Source organism: Xiphophorus maculatus, chromosome 11 (genome assembly GCF_002775205.1).
Source record: "Xiphophorus maculatus strain JP 163 A chromosome 11, X_maculatus-5.0-male, whole genome shotgun sequence".
NCBI lineage: Eukaryota > Metazoa > Chordata > Actinopteri > Cyprinodontiformes > Poeciliidae > Xiphophorus > Xiphophorus maculatus.
The window spans coordinates 21,886,522-21,914,512 of record NC_036453.1 but is presented as its reverse complement, the minus strand read 5'-3'; the positions used below and the strand labels follow the sequence as shown (position 1 = coordinate 21,914,512).

Here is a 27,991-nt window from a genome sequence, read left to right as displayed (position 1 = left end):
CACCATCAACACCCTCTCAGCCATCCACCAACACCCTCCCCCCTCTCCTCTTTAACTGCGTCTCTCTCTCTCTCTCTCTCTCGGTCAGTATGATCAGTTTCTTTACTTCCTCCTTTTTGGAGTGGCTGAGCTGAATACCAGAACACAGGATATGCTTCACATTGCTCTCAGTTTCACAGCAGCAGCAGCAGCAGCAGCAGCAGCCGAGGCAGAGGCGGCGGTGGATCAGCCCTGAGAACGACACACTCTGCAGTCAAGATGAGTGCCGGGGATGTGGTGTGCACCGGCTGGCTCATTAAATCCCCCCCGGAGAGAAAGCTGAAGAGATTTGTAAGTACAGATTCTTGTCTTTGTCCTCTGTTGGGACGTGGAAGGGAAGGGGAGGCTGCGCTGTTTCACCTTGTGTCTGTGTGCTGGTCTAGGTCCCACGCACTCATACACACGCCGACTTGGACATGCTTATTGTAATTCCAGTGTTCTTCATGTTGTCTTCCTCGTTTCAGCATCTGCCACCTCACTGATCCACCCACACTGTTTGTAGGAACAGAAGTGTAAATGCTCATGGAAGCAACTCCTGTGGAGTTAAGAGTGTACCTGCATGTATATGCTCTGTGGAACAGCATACAGCCTTCATTGTTTTGAGGTTGTTGGGATCATGTGATGATGTTGGGCTGCTGTGTGTGTGTTTGTGTGTGTGTGTGTATGTGTGTGTGTGTTTGTGGGATGACTGTGTATTGTGAAACATGGGAAGTAATGTCAGCAGCACCCAGACACCGAAGCGACAAGCAGAAATAGTCCCGCTTTATGATGGCTGTTTTTGCACTTCCTCTGCATGAGTGGAGGAGGCGGACGGCCCTTTTGACAACGGCGGTTCAAGGAAAGCCTAGGTGGAGTTGTGGGTGTGTGTGCGTGTGCTGATGGGGGTAAGGGGGTTGCGCTGGAAATAGAAACTCATGCAAATCTTGCTGATTATGTTTCGTTAAGTTCGACAGACAGCCATGCTGTTTTCCTCATTCAAATGTCAACTACTGGCACAGTGCAGTATGGAAATTTCAATTATCTTGCTCAAAATAATCGTTGTGCTCCCTGCTGCAGAACTGTTTATGCAAAATGAGGCTGCGTTTGTGCACAAGACTTTACTCTTTGCTCAATTTCACCTGAAGAAACAAAATAAGGAATAGGGTCTTTTTTTCCCTTGCATTTGTCACTTTACAATCATAAACTTTATGTACTTTGGGGGATTTATGTCATAGACCAAAACATAGAGCATAATAATATAGTGTCACGAAAATGATACATGACACAAATAAAAATCTGAAAAGTGTGGAGTATTTAGGCCCCATTCAATGCAGTTACACCTGCATGTTTCTCTGGAGTATGCAAGAGATAATAATTCTTACCCATGTTTTTTTTCACAAAATAAGTTAACTTTGGTTTAAGTTTAGTTCTGGACTTTGACAAGGCTGTTCTTTTTTTTTTTTTGTACCCCTCCAGGGGGACTTTTGAGGGCTCTAGTGTCCCTTATATGATAGTAGGCTGACAGGAAATGGGGGGAGGAGAGGGGGGACGACATGAGGCAAATATTGTCGGGTCCGGGAGTCGAACCCGCGACGGCCGCGTTGAGGACTGAAGGCCTCCAAATATGGGTCACGCTAACCACTACGTCACCACGGCACGCCCGACAAGGCTGTTCTAACACATAAATATGCTCCGATTTACCTGTAGTCCTGCGGGAAGTCGAATCTCCATCACAGTCAAAACAGAATGCCCTGAATTTAGCTCCAGCTATTTTCCCATCAACTCTTACCAGCATTATTCGACTTTGCTAAAGCAAAGACTCTCCACAACGTGGTGGCGTCATGATGCTGTGCAGCATTAGGTCAAAAAGTTCAACTTTGGACCCGTCTGACTGGAGCACATTCTCTCATATGTTCACCTGTGTTGTTGTAAACTGGAACTTTTTTCTTTAATTAATGCTTATTTATCTCTTTCTTCCATAATGGCAAGATTTACAGCAGATAACTAATATTTTTGACACATTCTCCTACCTGAGCTGTGAAGCTCTGCAGCGCCTCCAGAGTTACCACAGGCCCTTAGGCTGCTTTTCCGAATAGCTCGACTAGCTTGTTTTCTATGTTTAGGTAAATGACAATTTCTCTCTTATTTTTTCAAGCTACGTTGTAACAGAAATATACTTCAAATTTCTTTACAACTTTGTGACTTTTTTGTAGTGCTATGTGATTTCTAAAGACAATTACTGAAGTGAAATGTAAGGGGACTGAATTCTAATGCAGCCACACTCCTTAGAAATAGGTCTAACATTTTTCTCTCAAATGCAACTTCGCAGTTAAATGCTTCTTTATGTTGAGACTATTGCATGAAAGTTTGATATAGCTCTTTGACACAAAGCTAAAGAGTTTAAGGATGCTTTGGAAAGGGATTGTAATTGCGCACTAAGATGCAAAACACTGCTTTGTTTATACCTGTCGGGTTGCGAACAGGACAGATTTGACCTGCTGCAAAAAGTGAGTCATTTCTGCAAATGTATAAATGACCCAGATAAGAATGACTCAGTTTGTGGCAAGACGTTAGAAACTGACCAAAGTTTACTTTGGTCACATGATGGCAGAAATGCTAACTTCATCCAAAAAGGATGAAGCAAAGATGCATGGAAAAACTTTGCAAGCAATCATGTTTATACCTCAAAAACTTTTGTTTTATTTTGCCTTGTATTCTTTTCACATGTTTCAAATATATCAACAGATATCTTCTCTATTTCTCTGTAAATATATATAGATTGCCTTTGCATCTGATATATAGAGATTGACCTCGGTATAAAAAAACAACAACTTGTTTTCACCCGGGCTCAGAACTTTGCATATGGTGAACACCCGCTGGATCAAACTGCCATCTGTAGTTATGGTTTCCTCTGAAAGCCGGCAGGGTTATTAGCACCAAATGTGCTGTGGGTCGACCCATTTCCTGGTGTGAGCACATGAATTCATGACCGACTTGTACAGAAGAAGAAAACAAAATACATATTCTATAGAATCACATCACTGCCCCACAACAATGCCTTCAAAAACCAGGAAAAGAAAAATGTTAGCTTACCTAATATGATTTATTAACAGTTTTCTTCTATTTAATTATTTAAATTGTTCTATATTGTAATGTGAAATCGTTAATTCTTAGCTGAAATGGGTGAAATAGCTTCAGGGGTTTCATAAATATAAATTTTCAGTAAAAAGTGAACTCAGTTTTCAGCATAAACCAAGAAATGTATAAATACCCCTTTCGTTGTGTTTCTGCTAAATACAGTCAACTTCCTCTTCTCAGCACTTCTGGGAAACTGGAGCTGAGGTTCCGCTTGCTGACCAAAACAAAAGCAAAAAAAAGAAAATGATTAAAACTGCAAAGTTAGCTGTTGGGAGTAGAGGTTATGATCAGATTCTCTGATCCACAACAAGAACAAAACAGCAACGATGACCTGAGGAAAAGAACAACTCTGCAGCCACTGCAGAAACAAACTCCAAGAATCACATGAGGAAAAATGCCGTGTAAGGCCTTTTAAAGGTCACAATGACTCAAATTGATGAATTATGAAAAATAATCTAATAACTGAAATGGTTAATAAATCATATTTTACTTATCAAACAAGATTAGAGAGGTAAATAAAACTTTCTCGACTTGTGCTACTGTGTTTTTTTTTAGCTCTTCTATGTAACTATGTAACTATTGACATTTCTGCTTTCAAGTAAATTCTTGTTAAACTTGTTGAGCTTTATCATGATGACGGACTGGTTGTGGTAAACAGAATTTTTTTTCTTTATCTTAATTAAACAAACAATTTTGAGGCATTTTCAAAAGGATTGTTTAGCAGGTTTGCAAAGCAGGGTAAATACCTGTGGATAAATTCCTTAATGTTTCAATTTTCCAGTTTGCTTTGAGGCCTGACCCGCAGACTCCAGTTTTGAGCAATTCAAAATTTGCGTTTGCTTTTTTTTAAGGACTAATGGTTAAATGTTCTTTGATAGAAAGAAGAGCTTTGACTAAACAGAAAAGGAAGGAACTGCAAAGCTGTACCCACTGGTGCATGAAACCAGTTGTCTCAAACATGTACTTGAGGTTCAAAAACTCAAATTAGGTGCATCATAGTGCATGCTGTTGGTTGATGCATTTGTAGCCTGATTATGGTAGGAATTCCTAGTTTTAATGCATTTAAAGAATAGGAATGAAAATCTGATTTGACCAGAGATAATTTGTTTTGGTGGTTAGCTCTGTTTGGTGCTAATCACCAATCAGAGCCTACTGAGGTAAAAATGGTTGCTTATTGCATAATAAACACTGGATGTTTCAAATAGAGCTAGTAACCACATTAAAATGTTTTGGGTTTTTTTTATATTGATGAAAGAAGCAATACATAAAAATGTGTACAAATGTATTTAAGAGTTTCTAAACTTCTAAAACTGTTTCTAAAACTGAAAATCAAGAGTTTTACGACATTTTACGACATCCCAAAGAGTCACGTAGATACAATGAAAAGAAGTTGTATACATTGCACCTGCAAATTACCTCTAAAATGAAATCGTAAATCAACCAATAAAAAAAAAAAATCGAAATATAAAATTTCCTTTCCCTTCTACCTGCAGGCGTGGCGGAAGCGCTGGTTCGTGCTCCGGTCGGGGAGAATGTGTGGCAACCCAGATGTGCTGGAATACTACCAGAGCAAGAACTCCAAGAAGCCGATCCGAACCATCGACCTGAAGGAATGTGAGGTGGAGATGCTCAACAACCAGCTGCGGATAAAGCGGGACTTTCACGGGAAGCACCTCTTCGTGGTGAAAACGTCTTCCCGCGTTTTTTACCTGGTGGCCAACACGGAGGAGGAGATGAACGGCTGGATCAGCAACATCAGTCAGATTTGTCGTTTCGGGAACCTGGAGGAGGCAGGTAAATACAGAAATCTTTTTTATTATTATTATATTACTGTAAAATATATTTTACCGTATTTATACGATAAATTTATAGCAACCACAGCTGCCGATATTTTACCGTAAATTAGAGATGATTGTTTTTTTTTTTTTTACAGTGTAGTTTTTGTTTAAGTTCTGCTTTAAAATAAGAGTTAGCTCAGAAATACACCTGTCTCGTTGAAATACACACGCGTCCTGCCATGGGAACAACTACGTTGACACCAAAATAAGTGGCGTCACTGTTCCCACTCAGGAAGTGGCAAACTTAGAGGTAAACATTATGAGGTCAGAATTGTTTGTCTTGTTCCTTTTTCAGCTTTTGGTGAAAGAACAAAGACTGAGTAAGAGTTCCGACAATAAGTTGCAGAATACTGGTTATAAGTATGAAGTACCTTGCAACATTATCCCTACCATGTAACCTCTAAGTATGTCACATTAAAACCACAAACTAGAATGAGTTTTACGTGGATGTTTTAGTGACAGCACTAGGTAGCACAGGCATTGTGAAATCATCAGAAAAAGACACATGGTCTCAAAGGGAGATTTTTGAATAAAAGATCTGAAAAGTGTGGTGTGCTCCTGCATTGTTCAACGATAGTGACACACCATATACTGAGAGGGTAATCTCTACCCAGCTTTCTCCCAGTTGATTCCAAACCCTCAGCCAGTGCATGTCTTGATGTCACTAGCACCACATCATCTTCCATTCTTCTTTACAAAATAGGTCAAGCTCAGTAAGATTGGAAGCATTAAATACTCAGTCAGACTCAATTGGGATTTTATCCAGTTTAGCCAAGATTTAGCTCCATCTATCAATTTGTACATTTTTTTCCTGGTGACAAAATCCATCCTCACAGCATCAGCATGATGCTGCCATCACCTTCTGTCCCTGTTATGTACTCAAATGGGACAGTGTGCATTGATGTTTGTTTGACTAACATACATGTAAATGTACCCAATTGTAGCTGAAGGAGAATTGGCCACATAGTGCAGGCTGAACAGCCAAAAATAATAAGAACTTAGTAAGAAACTTTTTTAAAACTTAACAATATAAAGAAAATAATACAAAAATGGGGATGGATAATACCAGAGTTGACATGAGCCTCTGGATTGGTTCTCTGATTGTTTTTTCCTTCTTAATTAACTCTATGAGATGTCTTAATATAACACTGCTTTGGTCTTCATGGTGCTGATCACGCATAAGTGTATCTACTTACTAATTAGGTAACGTCTCAATTGTTCTGGATTTCATTTTAGGGTATCAGACTAAAGTGGGCCGAATCCAAAAGCACAACTAATGTTTCTAAATTTCCTTGTTGAAAAACCTGCAAGCCACGAGTCTTTTTCCCACTTCACAATTATGCACAACTCTGTTCTTGGTCTCTTCTCTAAAATTGTAGTCAAGTACAGTAAAGCTTGTGACTGTAATGTGAAAAAGTTCAAAGGGTATAAATAGTTTTTGAAAGCACTGCTTCTGAACTGAATAAGTGAGAAACTGTGAGGCCGCCTGTTCACAGAGGTGCGGCGACCTTCGATAGCTTATCTGGTAAAGCACCAACTTTAACGTTTATACAACCCCATACACACACTCCTCTGCTAGGTTTGCCACTTCACAATCTAAAAACAGGGATTACTCAGATGCTCCGCCTCTGCACCAACTTTATTTTTAATAAAATTCAGCTTGACAAAAAAAAAAAAAAAAAAAAGCTGGGACAGACAGACTGCACTTATAGAATACCTCATTAGCTCTTTTCGAAATAAACGAAACTCCATCCAGGAGACATTTGTGCTCTTTTTCTTGAAAGTGATGACACCAGGTCAAAAATAAGTTGATCATTGTTTTTAAAAAGCTCATAAATATCTCATTACTCCATATCAGGGCCAATGCTATTTGTAGTTTGCATCTTCTTGATGCCCAAATAGCCAGAAATTTTACTTGTAACTGTTAATAATCTCCTTGAATATGGACAAAACTGAAATTCTTCTTGTAGGCTCTGATCATCTAAAAAATCTCACTTAACCTCTTTTGAATCCTCTGTTTGTTATCAAACCCTGTAAGCATGTTAAAACCGAGCTGTAATGTTGGATCGTGCACAATGCACAATCTGCATTTTATTGATTGTTTTTAAAGCTTTAAACAGCCTGGCCCCTTCCCGTGTTGCCGAGAAGCTTGTAGAATATTTCCCTGACAGACCTTTAAACATATTCTTATTGTATCAGCTCTTGTTCTTTGAATTCATATCAGTTTCTACACTGTCTAGCTTTAAAAGCAAACTCAAAACATGCTTATTCTCTCAAGCTTTTACTTCGGTTTATGTATTCGGCTTCATAAAATGTTATCCTCCCGGTCATTAGCCTATTTTTACATCTTTCATTTCCATATTTAATGGGATCTTCTTTCTCTGTGCTGTTTTAAATCTCTATGTTCTTACTTGTAATTTGGTCGAATTGGTGTGTTTAGCGTTTCATCGTTTTTATTTCATTCTTACATGTCCTTCCAAGCACATTGAGTCTACGACCGTCAAATGAAATGTGTTCTATAAGTAAATTTTATTTGGCTGTTGTCTTTTTAAGTGTAATCAAAATGTGACCCTCTGCTTAGATTTTTTTCATAATTTTTTCATTTAAATAGAAAAAAAGTCTGTTTTTCACTGTCCATCTTACCTGGGTCTATCTATCTATCTATCTATCTTAAATTTCCCGTTGCGAATAACAGCATCCTTTAATACAAGCTATCTTACAAAGATTAAAGTTTCAAAACAAAACATATTTATTGATATAATTTAACCTTTCTTACTGTGCTACATTGACATTTTGTGGTCACAAAACCACTTTCCTGCGTAGGGCACCAAACCTTCAAACTAACACTGACGATGACTCCGTAGAGGAAATGATGTGAAGCCTCAAATTGGTTGCAGTCCAGAATGTTTTCACACTTCGAGCTCACACCAAAAGATCACGCCTTTTCTGATCTGCAAAACCAGCTGATTAATTTCTGTGTATCTAAGCTCTCAAACAAGCTCCACAATCGCACTTTTATCAAGCCATGGTTACCACCACCAGAGCCATCTAACGCCTCCCCACAGCAGCGAAAAAAACCCAGACGAGTAAACTTTGCTCTACTTAAAACTCCTAACACATCGATATGTAAAATATTTCCAGACAATTCTGCCTGTGACCCAAACTACAGTATATGCACTGTGTACTTGCTTGGCGACAAATTGCATCTTAACATTCTGTCGGCACACCGACTCATGTGCATGTAAGGATGTTTCCATGCAGTAAAAAACGTTTTGACATGCTGCTTGTGGTGCAGCATAGTGTCTCTGCTTTATCAGAGGAGATAGCAGAACCACCCTGGGGCCATTACAAGCTAATCAACCGTTTTTTTGAGTCATTTCCAGGCAGCTAAGTTCAACTGCATCTCTTTTCCATCAGTATCTGCATAAACTCTTTGAAGAAACCTGTATAACTTGAGTTACAATGGTTAATTTCTCTTTAGGGATACTAAAGTATTTTGAATTGAATTAAAAGAACCTTCAACCTATCTACATTTTGACAAACTACAGTGCATTTGATTTAGGGCTTAACGATATGGCTCACAAATGTATCACAATGTAGGCGGTTCGTATCAGTCCATACCGATAATTATTAGCTTTTGTTTTAAGTATCTGAAATACTGCTGAAATATTGGCATGACCGTGCCAATATCTGCTGTATCATCTGCAGATGATACAGCAGATGCTGAATCATCTGCTGTATCCACAGTTTTTATTCCACAGCGTTGCTTTTTTATTTTAAGCAGCTACGAGGCACCGTGGCAAAACATGAAATTGCTGCTGCGCAAGTCGCTCAACAAGTTGTTGTTAGGTAACTACTTGTTGTTATTGAGTGATGCCACTCACCTTTCTTAGCTGGACATGAGAGGTTGAGCATCTAAAGCCTTTTCCTCTGCCTACATCTCCCAGAATGCTGTGCAGTTCTGGATCGGAGTACAGTGAAATTATTGACTAGTCCATCTGACATATTGCCTATTGATATGTCTATTGTGATATATATTATTAATTTGTTGTCCAGCCCTAATTTGGTTGGAATTTAACGTGATGGTAATAGAAATGGTAATAATAACAGAGACAACAGATGAAAATTCCCAACCATTTTCCTATTAACTGGAGCCAGTTGTCCTATCTTGGCTAAAGAAAGCCTCCCTACTTCTTTATGCTGCCACCACTATGTTTCATTGAGGAATATTGATGAGATTTTCACAGATGAGCTGTGGATCTTGCTAATGCTCTCCTTACTGGATGACCAAATCTTGCTAGGTTTGCAGTTGTGCTGTACTCTTTCCAGTTTCTGTTGATGGGCCAAGCAGAAATCTGTGGGATGCTCAATTGATAAAACAACATTCCAATGTTTCAAGCTTGGAATGCTGTTTTCCTCAACTGATTCTACTTTAAACATTTAGACCATCAGAGAAGTATTTAAACCAAGATAAAATCATCTATTAATCAAATTAAATGAAATATTAGCTATTTGGTCGTACTCTCTTTAATTTAAATGCAAATGAACTGATGCTGAATCATCTGCTGTGTGCTACTTTTTTCCTAAAAATAGATTTCACAAGGTGCTGTATGTGAATAATGATGTCATGAATTCACTAAACAGTACAATAAGCTGTTCAGATACAGCTTAGCTGTTTCATCAAAAAAAAAAAAGGCTCAGTGAAGATGTTCTGTAAAACCTCAGGAGGTCTGTTGGAACGATGACATCTGCTTGGATGAGATAGAGCGAGGTCACTTTGTTGTTGCAACTACAAAAAAAAAAAAAAAACAACTCTTTTGCAATCTTTTCTAAGGAATTGAAATGTTTTTCTTTTTTCTTATTTAACGTGACCACAAGACAACGTAAACCTCTGAGAGTAGCAAGTAGTTTTCTGAGAACAAACCTTTTGTGGTTTTTTTCTTTTCCTTTTTGTTGTTGTCGTAACACACGGTTCTGCAGGGACGGCCTTGACTCGAAGGCCTCGAGTCAGATGGAATGAAAGAAATTTCTGAACGAGAGCCAAACTGAGCAAAGAGAGACAGAATATCCAAATAAAAAAAGAGGGAAGTGGGAGACATGTGCGTCGGACCTTCGCCGGCCCTGTGAAAACATCCCCGTGTCGCTCCTTTAAATTTACCTGCTTCATTAGAGGGGAGCACAAGCTGAAGCAGCCACCACATGTTTTTCTGTGACTTCCATTTCCAGCTGCATGTAAACTCAGTTCTTTGTGTTTGTTTCTCCTTTGGTTTGAATCAGAGAGCACAGATGATGGATCTTCTCTTACCCCCACCTCCATTCAGCCATCAGTGGACAGTGATCGAGTGTCTCTAGCGAGCCAACCAGACACCAGCTATCCACGAGATTATCTCCTCCTCTCACAGTGTGAAACAAGGAGTGTAACCACTAGGTATGTGGAATCAGGAGAAAGTTTTACACCACTGGTTGATGTGTAACAAGTGTTTTCGTCTCTCTCTTTTATTTCTTTTTTTTACATCTGTAGACAAGACAGCTTCACGAACTCTGACATCTCTCTGGAGCAGAGGTTGTCAGACGATGCAGCCAAGGACGTGCACGCCGAGTCTTCCTTGTCCTCCATTTCTCACATGAGCTGCAGCCCGTCTCTTTACTCCAACGGGAGGATGTCCAACGCTCCCTTCAGCGCTCCGTGCAGCTTCCCAGTGTTGCCGTCCGCCTCCTCTTCGCCGCTCCATCGCTGTTCCCCAAATGTCTTCCAGTTCGACAAACCTTTCTCTCCCACCGTGTTCGAGGCAGCAGGCGACACCCAAACGCCACCCCCGCTACCGCCCAAGCCAACTCACCTGTCAGAACTGCTGAGTGATGGAGGAGCTCATAGGCCAAAGACGTTCAGTCCGCAGCACTTCCCCGCCAGCGGGCCGGTATTTTCCAGAAGAACTTCATTGTCCGGATTGGATCATTTCACAATGGGTAGGGATTTTATTTCAGTGTATGTGTGCAGCCTGAAATAAAAACATAGCTGCAGCTAATGGCGGTTTTTGAATGAAGGGTCCCGTTGGCAGATTCCATTCTTCTGCCACATTTGTTCCCTAATGAAGCCCATTTGTCAAGAGGGAAACAATATTACCCTTTTATTAGGTAACTTACCCCAAAATGTACATGAAATAATATTAATCTCATGTAAAATGATACAGACAATCAATATAAGGTGGTCCTAGTGCCAAGATAGCACTGAATGCTTATGTGCCAAACCTTAATCTTTGAATCAGATTCCAAATTTGACACTATTTTGCCTCACGACGCCCCCATAGATCATGCTGCCTGGGGCAGAAAACCATAAAACCTGCAACTTGCTAAAATGTTCTTTTACGGTTGTATATTGCTTTATAATCTGATGAAGTTTTTCTTATCTCATATTTTCAGGCAACACCGACAGCAGATTAACGAGGAACAGAAGACAGAGTGTTAATTTGGTAAGAAGATGTTGTGTTGTTATTGGGAGTACGATGAAAACATTTGCACATAAAACTACAAGCTTCAGCTAGTTGGAATTTTGCTTAGTTAATTTAATCACAACAATGTTGAAACAGCAGGAAACAGCTAACTAAACCTTGTCTAAATGGAATAAAATCTACCACCAATCACATTTAAAGTTTAGGCATTACAACAGTACAACAGACCTTTTTGTTTGTAAATGAAAACAAATCCTAAAACTTCTTAGAATTCAGTATCATCAAGTCAAAGTCATGTCAAACTCAAGTAGAGCCGAACAATATTTTGTCTGTGCTCTTCACAATCACAAAGGACTGCTTGGTATTTTATTACATTTAAACTATGCAACAACAGACTTCCCATACCCTCGGTGGATACATCTGATATAGATTTTAATGGTTGAAACACTTAAGGTCACAGAGAGTGGGTGGAAAATCATAAGAACTAGAGTAGGGAAAATATGCAACAAATATTACCTTTACAATATTGTTTAATATTACAATTGGATGTTTTTCTACAACTGCGCTAACCTTAACTCAAGGAAGAAGAATGCATGGCAGAATGTAGCTTAATATATTACAAGAAGCAAAATGTAGCATTTCCTGAAATGTGATGATGAGCTTTAAAAGCCGCAGTCCATCACTGCATCAACTGCAACAAAAAAAAAAAAAAAAAAGCAGCAGGTGCAGGTTGTCTCAATTCTTGCCAGAGAATTTGTGAGCAGATTTGTGGCCTGTTTTCAAGCATATTAGTTTGTGTACGTTATCAATTGCAACAAGCTAATGCTAGCTATTGCTGGCGTTAGCATTAACCAGATAAAAATCAGGCTTCTTCACCACTAAAAGCGGACATGACCTGGGCCTACTTACCTCCAAAAGATACCGATACACACCAAATAGCAGACAGCATCAAAAATTCTTCAAGAATTTTCTTAGTTGTTTACTTTATGATGTGAGACAGAGACCCATTTCTAGAACAAGTTCATTGAAGAGACAAGATAACATGGCATTTACGTAAGGCAGTGTGTAGATCTTTAGATACTTTCGATCAGAAAATGGATACAAGAAAATATGAACTCTTCTTCTATACTTAAAAGGTTTAAAACTTCTGCTACTGTAATAAGCAAAGTTGGAAGAGGTTCCATATCTATTGGGGCACTAGTGAGTAGAATAATGAGGAATATAAAAAAATATTATAAAGTTGCCTGTTAGAGAATTACAGCAAAGAGTTGCATTAAGATGTGAAGCTGTCTTTAAATGCCAGGTGGTTAACTTTAGGGACCGTCATGTCAGTAAAAGTGTTTCTTTTTTGCCTTGCTTTGATAAATATAAATGTGTGTAGTTTACTAAAAGCTACTGGAAATATAACTGAAATGCTACAAAATATGAATGTGGAAAAGCAGCTCATGCTCAGGTGCTTGGCTCTGTGGTGCTGTGGACTCGTTTTCTTCCGAAGGCCCTGGAACCTTGTTACAGTTCATGGAATCACGGGTTACTTGAAATACAGTAATTAAGAAAACTGTGGGATCTTTCAGAATACTGAAAATGGGTAGTTGGGTTTTTCAGCAGGAACATGATCCTATACATATGACCAAATTTAGGGTGGAAATTATTCACTATACCCAAATGCTCTTCATTTGTGTGAAAAGATCAGGACTTTTCCTGTAGATTTATATACAAAGGCCAGAGTGCAGCCCTCCAAATCTTCTTTATCTTTATTAATTTAAACTATTTCCATCTAGATTAACATACCCATGCCGTGCCAGTAGGTGGCAATAACCTGAACATCAAATGTCAAATTAACATACAAAAGGAAGGGCATCCTGAGCATTAGTGAGGGTGAAGCCAGCAATTCTCCTGGAGCTGTTTCCTGTCTCCTCTAAATGAAGAATGCTTCTCAGACAATGTTTATTTGTAAAATAAACATACAGAAAAGACAATAAAAACTACTGCTGCTGTTGTTGTGGCGTACAAAGCAAGCGTGGGCAGGCTCAGAGTAGGCTGCTTTATGTTCTCCTGCCAGATACTGTGCACAAATACACCCAAGACAGTTGTTAAAAAATATCCACTTTGAAAAGCACTTTTCTCCAATTACAAAACATGTGGTAAGGAGAGAATGTCCTACAGTGGTATTACCAAAACTAGGAGATCTGAAAGCTCTTTAAGCATGTGTACATACTGTTTCGTCTGCATTACAAAAACACTAATGCACCTGTCTGATCAAATGACTCTTTGTCTCTTTTCAGCCCTGTTTAAATACGGTACGAGTTCAAAGCTACCAGTCTGAGTCGTACGTCCCCATGGCGTCCCCTTCTCCGTCTCTTCCATCTGCTGAAGGTGACAGTTACATCCCCATGAGCCCCAGGACTTTCAGCTTCCTCAGTACAAACTCCAAAGCTGAGTCTGCCTCGTCACTCAGCCCAGTAATGTGCCAACCTGGAGAAATTGCACCTCCTCCAGTTCACCGACACCTCAAGCCTCGCTTACGGAAAGGTGAGAAGAATTTCAGGTCCGAGTGTGAAAAAAGAAAGAAAGAAAAAACTAATTTAGGTCTAATTTTTATCATGGCAAGCATCGTCTGGGGATTATTCAGCATCTCTCAAAAGTATTCATACACCTTGAACATGTTGTCATCAAGGCATTTTATAAGGGTTTTATTTGACACACCAACTCAAAGAAGTACATAATTATGTAGTGGAATAACAATGAAAACTACATTTTTGGTAGCTTGAATTGTTTTTATGCAGTCATGAAAATGTCCACTGCAGATTTTTTTTTGTTTATTTGTTTTTTGGGGAATGAGGGGATTTTTTTTCCTTCAATTTTCGTAAACATGGAGTGTCCTGTTAAAGGAAATGCATATATTCTCTATTTGTGAATCATGTATGTTTTTCTTTGATATAAAGCTTAAAATTAGACATAAAAAATGTGGTTAGTTTGACTTTTGCTGGAGGGTCATTATGGTTTTGCAGATCTAAAGGTAACAAGTTAGGATAAGTCTGTGGGTTAAACAAAAATGTTTATTACATTTACTACATAAATTTATTCTCAGATATTGAGATTTTACCTGATCAGTTTTGCCTGTTTTGAGCTCATTAAGAAATGCTCTGTTTTAGGGCTACATCACTATTATGCAAATAAGCTCCTCCCAACTCAGTGTTTACATTAGCACCTCAGACAAAATGACTGCAAACAAATCCACAGTGGTACAAACATACATCTTTGACCCAGAAGCAGAAGTGGAGCCTCCTGAACAACCGTCAAGCTATAACCACTGAATTATTAAATGATGTGAATCTGATGCACATTTATATTTTTATTAATTCAAACTCTGAGGATTCTGCTTCGCTTCGGGGCAGTGTGCCAAAATGTGAAATCGAGTAGCTGACATCAGCACAATAATTCAGCACGAAGACTGTTTTAAGATATATATTTGCGAGACTACAGAAAAAGCACCTCTCTCAAGATGTAAAAAAAAAAAATATTTAGACGATGTCGGTAATGTCTGAATGCCTGACATTTTTTCACAAATGCTGCATCTTCTCAATGTAGTATATCACCTTCAGTTTACTACAATTCTTAGAGTACATGCGCACATAAAGTAATGTGAGACACAGGACTAGCTCTGTTTTTTGTGAATTGGAGAAAATGCATGGACACATGGTTTGTAGTGCAGCTGAAAGCAAAACATTTCCCGTTTCCAACAGCCATTGTGCAGCGATAACTCCAGCAGAACAAGCTTTGCCTCATCTTGTCATGAAGCCTCTAAAGCCTTCATAGCAGCTGGATTTATACTGAGCTTAAATTACACACTAATTAGGGTACTTCTGGCAGTAACTGGTTGCACTAGATTTTATTTTAGGTATACAACTATATCTGGTTGTACACACACCACAGGTATTAGATTTTCATTTCAAAACTATTTTGACAGCTCTATATAATTTTTCTTCCACTTCACAAATATGCACCACTTTGTGTTGGTCTATTGAGGTTTTTGGTTGAAAGAAAAAAAAAAAACAATCAAAATATGAAAACGGTCAAAGGATTTGAATACTTTTCAACTGTGTTAAGCTGACAAATAGCTAACTTTGAAATTTCTGAATCCACAGTTCGACCTCCACCTCTTGACCTGAGAGGCCTTTCGACAATTACTGAATTTCCCACTCATATCCCGCTATGCAGAGTAATGACTGATTCATGGTGAGAGCAAAAGCACTTCTCCACATCTACAAATTCAGATTGTAGATCTATTACAAAACTTTGTTTAGATATGACAAAGGCACATACGATTGAAAGACATTTACTCTAAACAATATGGACTGGAATTACACCTTACAAGCACTAAAAATACAAAAAAAATACATAAATAAAAATAATAGGATAGAATGAAATATTGTCTGTGGCTGGGTATTTTATATTTAATCTAGATTATGTTTCTCTTTGTTTTTAATCACAGCTTTCCACTGACCCACTTACCTCTTGACAGAAGGCTTGAAAATGGGGACAGTTCAACGGACGAAGTGACAAACTGCTCTGCACTGGTAAAATCTGGATTTGATAATGTTTTAAAAGCACTATCAAAGTGTTTATGCATACATAGTGTTCACTTTATGTAGGCATAAAGTGAACACTATGACTCAGTGAATTGATTAATATTCAGAAGAAATTATTAGCATTTTATTCATACCATGAAAGCTTGCTGTGGGGGTTTGCTTGGGCTGCATGTTGTTCAGAAAAAAAGTTCATTTTAAGCAATAATAATATGAACAATAGCTCCATTAGTAAGTGGAAAAATCAGTTGAAGCATCACATATCTAAGAAATCCTAGATTTCTGTTCTGTAATCTAACTAGGTTTATAGTTGTTGCTTTGTTCTTCGATGTATGCAGATTTGCTTAAACTTTTTTGAAATACGGTTTTAATCCCAACACAGACGTGTTTTAGATTTAGACATGGTTGCTATGTGCTACTTCTTCTGATAATGAATAAATGTGGCCTATTCTGTAGCCATTTAATATGAAGATGAACTAATCTGTATTTCATGGAAGATTTTGTAGGTATTTTTTACCAGTCAAGATTCTTCTTTATATCTTAGTTATAAGAACGAAACTGCAAACATTTTTTCTAGATTTATCAATATCATTACGAGAGGGAATATCACGCCATGTGTGTGAAACAGCAGTGGCTGCAAAATAGGATTTTAGTACTAATTTCAAATGGGAAAAAAAATGTCTAATTGAGTTTACATTTGAAACTGTCTTTAGCACGTTAGGTTGTCACATAGCTAACAGGATTCACTAACTCAGGTTAATAAAAAGCTGCTAGCATTTCAAAATGAAGCATGTCTCACGACAGAAATTCAGAACATGAAAAGGAACTTCCCCATAAATAGTTTCGACCTTCCTATTCCTATTGTCTGCAGAAAGTTTTGTTCTCTCTCTGTCGTAGCCAGAATAAATGTCAGGAATGCCCGTGCATGCCTTAGAAAATACAATTTGGTTATAATGAGGTTCTTTTTTTTTTTTTTGCATCTTCTGCTTCATTTTAAGCAACTTGCTGATATTAAAATGAGACTAGTTCTTTACGCAGTGACACTGTCAACACTTTGGTGTGATAGTATTTACTGTGATGTGTTTATTGTCCAGGGGGAAAAAAATAGATATTTGAGTTTCATGGTGCATTTCTTGTTCAATACATATCAGTAATATAAAATATGTGTTTTCTAATGGTTAATTCAGTCTAGAATATTGAGGTTGATGTTGCATCGTTTTTCTGGCAGGAATTGAGACAATCACTCTGTCTCCCCTTGGATGGGGCAGCTCAGCACTGGAAGAGAAGCTCAAACCTTGATTATCTTTCACTGGATTTCAACTCTGCATCCCCTTCCCCTGTGCAAAAGGTATGTTTTAGCAGACAAATTAAGTTTCAGGAATTAATTTTACTAATGGCTGCATAATTGTTTGTTTTTTATTGCTATTATCATTGTTAATGTGTTCGTCTTAGAATTATAAATGCGTGTCCCACTGTATGATTACTGGAGCAAATTGATGTTGTTGCATGAGGGAGAGACATATGAGTGGGGGCTGTGTAGAGTACTTTTGAGTAGTTAATGTCCAACCTGTGGTCAACAAGCACTTGGCTTCGAAGCAATGTTTTATTGCAATTTGAAAAAGGAGAATTTTCCTAAGTCTACAATTAGTATTTGGATCCATGTGACATGGTCTGTATTACAACTGTGTCAATCTCCAAACAAAGCGCTGCTAACTGGGGGCTCATAACGACAATCCCACTTCGTGAACACCCTAATGCTACTTGAAGAAAATTAACACAAGCACCGATCAGTGTTAATGTAGCAAAAAAGAATCTCACCACATCTCTTTACCATCTCCCTCTCTCTCCTTTGTTACGTCCAGCAGAAGCCACTTCTCGCTGACGAGTACAAAGTGGACTACGTGCAGGTGGACGAGAAGAAGACTCAGGCCCTACAGAACACAAAAATGGAGTGGAAGGACGTCAGGCAGTCGAAAACCTGAACACAACATGTTTGAGGACGCAAGAACAATATTGAACAATATTGAAAAAAAACCAGTAAGACATTCACGTAAAGAATTAATGGAAAAGCACTTTTAAAAACAGCACTGAAATAAGTCACACAAAAGCCATGAGATGCTTGTTTTTTCGAGAGGAAGCGAGCAGTTGCATTCTGCAGGACAGAAATGTAAATTGTACTTGATCATGCAATGCTCACTGTGATTTTTCAGCTCGTTGTAGCCTAAGATTCATTCAGTTTTGTCAAAATAAAAAAAGGCTGTAAATATATGTATAAATGTAATATAAAGGTCTAAGTCTATATAGAGGTCTAAGTGTTTGTGTTCTATAAATGACATGAACCTTCTTGAAACTTTTCCAGGTACTCCTGCAGCATAATTCCCAGTCAAAATATATTGTGGGAATCATAAGGGATTTTGCTCAGAGAGTGGGCTTGGACTCATGATGAGCTTTCTGTGGAGCCACTTGAGTCTCAGGAGGCTTTCATGTAACTCTTTGGCTGACCATTTTTGGTAACAGTTTCAGCCCATCGCCAATCTGTAAAGTTCACATTATAATTTTCTAATGTTTTTTTGTTTGTTTGTTGGTAACCTTAGTTATGCAAAGTCAAACAACAGAACAAAGATTTCTTTCCTGACTGGTATTTTCAAGCTAATCATCTGCACAGCACATACTCAAATGAAAAACATATATATATATATAATGAATCTGCACATTTTAGTTAAAATCATAGACTTGTTTTTGCTGTTCCTCATTGTCAAACTCACAGCTGAAGGGTTTCTGTATCTTATGTTTTCTCCTACATATAATGTTGTTTTTAAGTTATTTAAGTGCCCAAAGGTCTGTATTATTATTATTATTATTATTGTTGTTGTTTTCATTTTCTTGAAATGAAAACATTTCAAGATGTTTTCATTTTGAAATATATATTATATATATATATATATTTGTACAGGTAACAAACAACTTTTGTAGTTTAAAAAAGAAAAGGGGTGTCATCGTTATATATTTTTTATTTATTTATATTTTTAAGGATCATCTTGCCTCATAATGCTTTTTATTTTTATAGCACTGTGCGTTCCCATGGTTACTAGCATGTTGCGTCATTGACATGCGCTGTGTAATGGAGAGCCAGGAAAGGAGATTTTGGAGAAGAAAAAAAAAAATCACTGAAGTCGGGAGGAAGTCACCATGCAGGATTTCACTTGTGTGTGTTTAATTTGACCCAGCAGGAGAATTTAACGTGCTTAGCTGAGTCAGACCCCTGTGTCGATTCGCGGTTTCGGCTGATCTGCATTTTGCCCTCAATTCAGGTTTGGCAGAGTTAAAGAGGCTAAGCGGGAACCGCCAGCAACAGCAGCTGTTTACAGACTCACATCACAGCCAGAAACCGAAGAGGGGACACTCAGGATTGGGGGCGGTGAGTGTCCTCAACGTTGTTAGCAAGCACCACAGCTAGCTAAATGCAGCTTGGACCAACTGAAGCCTCTTGTTGGTAAAGCTGCAACGAGGCCTGGCTAACCCTCAGACCAGGCGGTGTACAGAAGTTAAAGCCAAGTTAGCCTTCACAGAAACGAGACACTGAAACACAAACCCGACACCTAAAACCATTACCTGACCCGTGTGACCGCACTCGATGATTATACGGTAAGTTTGCTTACTCCACTGTAGGGCTGTTAGCGTTGTGCTTTTGTTTTGCTGCCTTTTATAGCTGACTGTGGTTCTTTGTTCCGTTTACAAAAAATTGTGAACGTCGACTCACCTTTTTAACGCAGGACTTTGGTCAAATTCAGCTGCTACATTTGAACATATCGCCTGTTGCTTTATTACCTGCTGCATGTATTCAGGCTGCAGCTAAACCCCCAGATTCTTAATAAAGGGGACCGCGAAACATATCGCATTTACGCGGTTTTATTCGGTCGCTTTTATAGTATAGAATAGAATAGAATTACTTTATTCATCCCAACAGGGAAATTACTTCGCAGTTACAGCATAGAGACAAGACACAATAACAACCACCACTGAGTAGTAGTTGTAGATAAAATAAAAATAAAATATACAATGCTATAAATTGTAAAACATATGAAATGCTGTTAATATAAAAAGCAATTTAAGAGCAGTCCTTGCAAAGATTTAAAAAAAAAAAAATGCAGATATGTATATGTAAATATATGTACAGCAAGTGTGCCATAGTGCAGTTGTGCAAAATTGGAAGCACATAGGTAGGATATGTTGCGCATTTATTTATTTTATTTTATTTATTTAACTAGAAACAGAGTTTTATTTACTTACCACTACCTTACAATTGTGCGTATGTCGTTATCTGATCACAATACTCCTAATCATAGTAGCTGTAAAGGTACATTATATTTTACAAACTTTAATTGAAGTTAAAAGTATATTAGCTTTCCTGTAAAACTTAAATATTGTAACAAAAATCGTATGAATTTCAATTTCAAAGTGTACTTAAGATATGACGTATAATAAATCAACGTAGTGTAAATAGGTGGACTACAGGCGTTTCTTTATTGCCGAATACATTTGATGATCTACTGTTAGACTTAGACTTAGACTTGTACTTTATTGATCCCTTGGGAAGACTCCCAAGGGATCAAGGGACATTAGTCACAAGGGAGTTTGTGACTAATGTCCGATCTTTGGAGTTAGGTAACCGTCTAGAAATTATTAACATAATTGGGGGGAAAAAAGAAAACAAGCAATAGCTAGTTTTTACTAGGCTTTGTTTTAAATTAATTTGGTAGATGCTTATTCAGTTTTATATTTTCTTTTCTACAGAAGAGTAGCGTTTTTGGCATCCTTATATCCCCTAATATTTTCAGTACTAGCACTGAAAATGCCTCAGCCTCATTTTAATTATATGCAGCTTGGATATATTCTGTCTAGAAATTTTCTAATTTTCCCAGTCGCAATTTTTGCATGTTCTATTAATTTACATACAGAAATTAGTGGCCAAAGCATATACAATTTGGAGAAAGTCTATATCTTGTCATACCTGTTGGCCACACTAATAGGCGTGATTAAAAGGACATTACATTGTACAAATTTTGACTTTAAAAGGTTTTATTTTTTTAGCTTTTCTCAAAACTTGAAATACAAATGAAACATGATCTGTTTGTGCAGATATTTAAGAAGGTAAAGCACAAAAAATATGGCAGATATTATTCAAACCACTAATAAACTACTATACAAAGTTGAAAATGAATGAAAACAGCTCATCCAGCATCCAGTTGTTCCATATTGAGAATGTCTCACCGACTTGCAGACACACTAAAAGCCTATTTATGTCATTTTAGACATGCCCTTTTCTGTAACTTGAGATAAGCCATTCTATTTTTTGAAATGCATCCCCTCCCTTAAAAAAACAATCAGTGAACTTCTCTTCACTGCAAACTTTGTAAGGAACAGGGCCAAACCGTTTCCTCTACACTCTTCATTGTCTTTTGTTTTGAAAAGTTCTCTTCTTTAGTGATACTTTAAAATGTCTATTTTATGGGGGGAAAATCAGTTAGAAAGTAATGCAAACATTATAATATCTATAATGTTTGTATTATATGAGATTATACTATAGTTATAATATAATAACTATATAATAATTATAATATAATGTATATAGTAACTATATATAATATAGTTATTATATTATATTGTTATAACTATAATAATATAGATATTATTTCACAGAATAAGTTTAATACTTCATCAGTTCTAAGCAAGAATAACATCAGGATGAAACTTACTTTAATGGGGAAACTGTATATTTGTGCTTACTCATTACATACAAAATGCATATGTATATATGTAATAGGTGGGGTCAGTGGTGGAAGGAGCAAGACAGAATAGCAGAGGGTGCTAGCCGCAGGGATATGAAAAGTCAAAAGAAGCAAATGAAAAATAAATTAAACCAGTGTTATATTTATATTTTATATGTGTTTTATATTAGTGTATACTGAAAGCATTGTTCCTTCTTCATTATTGTATCCACGTTCTATAATGTACCAGCACCACTGGTGGCCAACCTTCGCATTTACTTGACTGTACCACAACATGTTCTTGACATTTTCCTACTGTGTTCTTACAGTTAAATTCTAGTGTAACATGATCTCTGATTTTAGTTCTGATTTTCTGCATACAGGGCTCAGATGGAGGAAATCAGCTGATATTTAACCTGTTATGGCTTCTGTCAAACACTCCCCTTTCTGAAGGACACAACCATGAGTTCTCGCAAGGTGGAGGAGCTACCAAGTGACAACAAGGATTCACCTCCTGCTGCCAATCAGCCTTCGCGAACTGAGCCTGACGGTGTCACAGAAGAGCTCCCGTCAGATCCAATCCACGAAACTGCAAAGTCTCAGAAAGCGGGAAAATTCAAGAGGACTGCCTTGACATTTTTCAGTGTTCGTAAAAGTATATGTATCCTACCAAGTTTCTTTGGAGGGAGGAACAAAAATCAGAACAAGTGGTCCTCTAAGAAAGGAATTGGCAAAAGCAGAACACACGATGGGCTTTGTAAGGTCAGCGATGACAACGCTCTCAGGAGTGGGTATGTCTCTTCTGGAGACTTTGAGTACCACAGCCACAGGGATGCAGCTGGAGACCTCCACAGTGGCTGTCAAGGGGAATGCAATCACCCAACCCCTGACCAGAAGTCACTGACCCTTGGTCGACAAAGAAAAGGCTTAAGGAGTCTTTTTCAGAGTTTTAGGCATCACAGAAGCCAGAGAAATAATGATACAAGTGAAGCTAATGCTGTGTCTTCTCCTCAATGCAAGAAAGAGGTGCCTGTTGTCCAACGCAACATAAACCGCAGTGCCACAGAGTTCCTAGAATGTGATCACAACGTGCCTGAGTTTGTAGAGGATCTGTGTGACATTTCCATCGGTCTTGAATGTAGTCGTGCAGATGCAAAAGTAAAGGAGAGCAGCATGGAGAAAGAATGCCCAAAGTCTGAGCCTCAACTGTCTGATGACAAAGACAAGGACGCTAACTTAAAAGCAGGACCTTCTGGTGGTTACGACAACAGTTGCAGACGTTCCAGCGAACCTTGTCTGAAACTTCAGATGGCGTCCGAAACACCTGCCGGTTCGTCGGATCAGCTGAACCAAATTTTTGGAGAGGTTTCATCGCTAAAGAGCTTTGATTCCCTCACAGGTTGTGGGGACATCATCGCAGATCAAGAGGATGACAGCATCACGGAGAGCACAGTGTCTGGAGAGAGGAGCAGAAATGGAGGGAAGAGGGCCTCTTGTTATCTCACCTACCAGGGCGGTGGCGAAGAGATGGCCTCGCCAGAAGATTTGGATGGAATGTGTCTTCAGGATTTCTGGGGAAGCAACACATCAGAGATTGTCTACTACAGCTGTGATCCGGACCAGACAGAGATGACCGCTGAGTTGACAAGTTTGCACAATGCAGATGCACTGAACAGCAGCAGCAGCACGCAGCAGGCTGGAGCAATGGACACGTCATCCATAGCTGATGTTCTAACCCCTCAAAGCGAGCATCAGGAGTCAGGTCCTAATAGTGATGAGGGATATTATGATTCCACCACGCCAGGGCCGGACGAAGGGCAAGAAAAAAGGTCCAGCAGATTACCCAGGGATAGTTACAGTGGGGATGCCCTCTATGAACTTTTTGCACCCGATGAGAGTCTCATCAGCCCTCATTATGAAATCAAATCCCAACTTCCCAGTTCAAAACACGGTGACTACTTAACGGAGCCAGTCAGCTCAACAGACCCTGCCTTTGTCCCAAAAATGAGTCACTTACAGATAAGTGCTGATCTGTACAAAGATGATTTTCTTGAGATGCCAAACTCATTCAGTAAAAATCAGGATATCGGAGCGAACGAAATCTGTAATTTGAATTTAAAACCGCAAATATTAGTCAACACGAACAATCTCAAAGCCAAGATTTTCGATGAAAAAGAGAGTGTGCTTGCTTCTGCCGACAAAAAAACAAAACCCATAAATGCAGAATGTGAGAAAAGATGCAGTGGTTTATTGTTTGGAAGCGCGTCGGATCCAGACTTTGAGACCTTCTGTGAACCCAAAGAAGAGCGTATTGAAGAAAACAAGCCTGTGGCGTTACCATACAAAAATATCAATTCTCAGTCTGAAGAATGCAACAGCTACATAGAGGATGGGCAGACTGTGTGTTTCTCACAAGCACTTGTGGATTACACAAAACACACGCAGTTGCTCTGCAAGCTGGGTAGTGAGGTGGACGACTTGGAAAGGAGCTCCACCTTCACTACAAACATGGAGGCCTTACCAACGATTGTCACATTTGATGTTGTAGACCTTCGCAACGAGGGGGAATACGACGAGCAGATGGAGCTGGAGGAGGACGTTTCATCGCCTTATCAGGAGTTTGAAGAAAGCTACCTACAAAAAGACGCATTTGCTGAATGCGACTATCAGATGTTGGACCTGTATGAACAGAATCTGATCAGCAACACATGGGCTGTTGCTAGTCTTCCGCGGCATTTGGGTCTAACGAGCCAGTCCACATCGAACCCACTGTCCCTGGACAGGAGGAGCAGGTCTCTGGATACGGATAGCCTTGAGTTGCCTGAAACGTACAGAGAGAACAGACCTGCTGTGTCCTCAGAGCAGGACTCTGAGAGAAACTGTTCACCATATTATAGAAAGAAAATAGTTCTGTCTGCCTCAGAGGTCAGAGATTGTAAAAATGTTACGAGCCTTTCATGGCAGAAGAAATCAGAAGTAACTGTGGCAGATGAAATTGCTGAAAATGTCCAGAGTCTCAGTCAAGCCCACAAGCAACCGCAGTATTTTTGCTCTGTGTCGGACGGCCTAAGTTGCGATTTAGTTTCACAGAATCCAGAACTCTACAGTAGGCAGTGTCATCTTCCTTTGCGATCAGATTGTTGTCTTTCTCATAGCACCTTTGGGATGAAGGAGGAGGAATCTGATGATGTTTTCTGCCAGAGTCCTGCTAATTTACACTCTCACGGTCAGGGCAGTAAAGGCAGAGCCCTAGCAGGTAGGGAGGTTCCATCCCATGCTAGAAGTCCCCTCAACTCTCCCTCAGTTAAGGAAAAAACTGTTATCTTTAGTGAAGCAAAGGGGGATGGGGCGACCCCTGTGACCTGCAATAATCACTCTGAGGCCACCTGTAATTGAGTGTGAATCACATATAAATGTGCCATAGAGTGTTTTAACAGGGTGCTGGTCATTTCACCCCTTCGCCAAATCATATCTTTGTGGTTTTGGATGTCTGGAACTTATTTAGATACAAAATTGAGCTGTTTGCTCTGGAATGTTTTGGGCAAACCATCATACCAATCAGGGGAGACCTTGTATCTACTATCAATAGTGATGTGAAGTCATTTTCTGTGGTTCATATGACTCCAAAAAATAATATGTACCCGCAGGGTTAATTTGGTTTGATTGGAGAATTCTAATAAGTCAAGTAGTAGGTCCTTATTAAGTCTGTTTTGTGTTGTTTTCCTTTATTTTCTTTACTTTTTCCTATTTTTCATGAGTTCCCTATTTTACAGCCATTATTGTTGTAAAATGTACCAACAGTCTAAAACAAAAGTAACCCAAAGCAAATTATTTAATTAAATTTAATCAAACAATGTGCTTAGTAGGCTCTTTTTTTAAACAACAAATATTTCTGCTTAAGGTAGTGTTCCTGCTTATTAATGAAGTACAGAAATGTCCCTTATTTCTATACTCTTCTTATGTGAACTAAAATACATGCTCAAGTTAAATACAGGGTAGTTGTTACAAAATTACTCTTGTAATTATATTTTGAGTTTCTGCAAGAAAAACATCTTATTTAGAGAGCTGTCATAATGTTCTAACCACACTTTACCTGAACACTTTATCACTTATATGCTCAAATATTTCTGTAGAGTTTTCTGTAAAAACCTGCATCCTGTTTCTGCTGACTATCTTTGCATAAGGACATGGTTCACTGATAATTTGTGTTCACTGGCCAAAACAGAGATCAGAACGAATGTTAATAGAAATAAAGTATGATAGAAAGTAAAAACAAAATAGGACAATAAGGCTATGGGACAAACTGGCAGCTTATTGATATGACGTGGCGAAGGGGCAGACTGACTCAGACCGGCTTTTATGTTTATCCAAAGTAGCATTTGTATCTCATTTTTTTTCTGGCACAGCTGATTGTTTTGAACAGTTTGACTCACTGTGATGGACAGGAGGTGAAATAAAATTTTAAAGCAATTCAGACATGTGCAATAAGAAGGATAACGACCTGCTGCATTAAATAAAATGCTCTGAAGTCCGAATAAATAGAAAAAAAAAAAATCATTGCTCCTTGTATGTTTGCACACGACTTTCTTAGATGCTGGCTGAAAGGGTTTGAGGAGGTGGTTGTGTAATTTTCAGTGAAAATGCCAACACTGTCATCTTATTAAGCTACTGAATTTAACTGGAATGTTGTAGACATTCAGGTCTCAACACTAAATCTCACACTCTGTTCTGTATTATCGCCACTCATTGGCCTGGGTTTTATTGCGCAGCGGCTTCATTTTTCCACTGCTGCCTTTCAGCAATGAATGCTTTTGCTTTAAGTGTCTGTTCATGTTCATGTTTACAGTCACTCTTTGCAGTAGTGAGGTCTGTTTTGAGCTCTATAGATTTATTCTCAGATCAGATTAGTTATAGGGAAAAAAGAACAGCAATGCATCAGTTCAGAAAGAGAAATATCAAATGCCTTGAATTTATTTTTCTTAAACAGAGACACATTTTGTCAGATGTAAAATACATTGAGTCGAACTAAAAAAAAATGAAAAAGAAAAGTGCCTGTTGGCCAATTTATCTCCCATAAATAAGTGTAGGGAATATACAGATGGTGCTAGTAAACGATGGCGATAGGGTTTGAACTTTAGCTGTCACATTTCATTTACATGTAGTAAGCTTTGCAAGGCAAAACAACTGTATTTGTTTAGCTCATTTCTCATGCAAATGGAGAAAAAGCTAAATATTGTTTATCTAAGAGATACTCAAGAGCCTCCCCAGAAGCAGTTAAATAAAAATAAAGTTGAAAACATGTTTACTGTGCTTGTTACAGGTCTGGAAATGGCATAAACCATCATTTTATGCTTTTTTCTTCCTGCTACCTTTTGTTTGGATAAACTTCATAATGCTAGCTAAAGTCATGCACTCAGTCGTTGAATTCAAGTGTGCTGAATTAACAAGTAGTGTTTTGTTTGAATCTGAAATCATAGTTTTAAAGAAAGCTGGTTTCACCTTGTATCATTTTCTTGTGAAACGATGTTTTTGACAGCGCTTTCAGAAACGGTGTATTTGTATTTATATTTTCAACTATTTGTAGATTGTAATGTGGACAGAATTGTTGTTACAAATTGTCAATGCTGTATTTTGAGTTCTCCAACTTTTTATTTTTATTTTTATCGAGTTGCATTATCTGTCTGAAAATCTGTTACAGTTTGTCTGAATAGAATACTGCCTTACATAAGAATAAACACGACAACGGTTTAGCTCTTTTTGTTTTTTCCTCTTTTTTTTTCAGTTCAACAATCAGTTCACCAAGTCTGTGGTTGAAAGCGTACCTTGACTGAGAACCATTTTAACCACACATATTCACACCACCAGTTAAGAGAAGTTCATAGTCTCATGTTCAAACACCTAAAGCTTTGTGCCATACTCTCAGAAAGTTGAATTTATCACTTGAAAGAGGGGAAAGTGTTACCTTTTTTCAGCCAGTTGGTCAGCAGTGTGGAGCAACAAGTTGGGAAACTAATTATATGAAACTTGTTTCATCTAATTAGATGATGAAATCTAATTTCTGGTCAATCCATCACTTTGACTCATTTGAGGGACTTTAAATCACAATGGGAGTTACTATGCTTCAGAATAAAACAAGGATAAAGACAGAGGGGCCTGTGTGGCATGTGCAGTATTTACATAATCTGCTTGTA

General features: G+C 38.4%; 2 protein-coding genes and 1 long non-coding RNA gene across 4 annotated transcripts; 2 read left to right on the top strand and 1 right to left on the bottom strand.

Moving 5' to 3' along the window:
• Positions 1-104: 104 nt before the first annotated feature.
• On the top strand, positions 105-18,331 carry gab3 (GRB2 associated binding protein 3). 2 transcript variants are annotated; one of them, XM_023341741.1, is made up of 10 exons: positions 105-330; positions 4,650-4,950; positions 10,272-10,422; positions 10,516-10,961; positions 11,415-11,464; positions 13,729-13,975; positions 15,592-15,682; positions 15,939-16,023; positions 17,261-17,380; positions 17,898-18,331. In XM_023341741.1, the coding sequence occupies exons 1-10, from the start codon at positions 259-261 to the stop codon at positions 18,012-18,014; spliced, it is 1,680 nt and encodes a 559-aa protein (XP_023197509.1). In that variant the 5' UTR covers positions 105-258; the 3' UTR covers positions 18,015-18,331. The 2 variants fall into 2 exon arrangements, with proteins under 2 accessions (XP_023197509.1, XP_014327106.1); XM_014471620.2 differs by having other exon boundaries at positions 17,895-18,331.
• On the bottom strand, positions 2,739-17,929 carry LOC111609987. Its single transcript, XR_002753437.1, has 5 exons — positions 17,851-17,929; positions 4,866-4,937; positions 4,644-4,760; positions 3,290-3,370; positions 2,739-2,982 (listed from the first exon to the last, which is right to left on the bottom strand). It is a non-coding gene; the product is annotated as an uncharacterized LOC111609987 (long non-coding RNA).
• Positions 18,332-19,109: 778 nt separating the features above from the next.
• Positions 19,110-27,550, top strand: LOC102222565 (APC membrane recruitment protein 1-like). Its single transcript, XM_023342601.1, has 3 exons — positions 19,110-19,237; positions 19,344-19,677; positions 22,184-27,550. Exon 3 carries the CDS (start codon positions 22,263-22,265, stop codon positions 25,194-25,196), a length of 2,934 nt encoding a protein of 977 aa, XP_023198369.1. The 5' UTR covers positions 19,110-19,237; positions 19,344-19,677; positions 22,184-22,262; the 3' UTR covers positions 25,197-27,550.
• Positions 27,551-27,991: the final 441 nt, after the last annotated feature.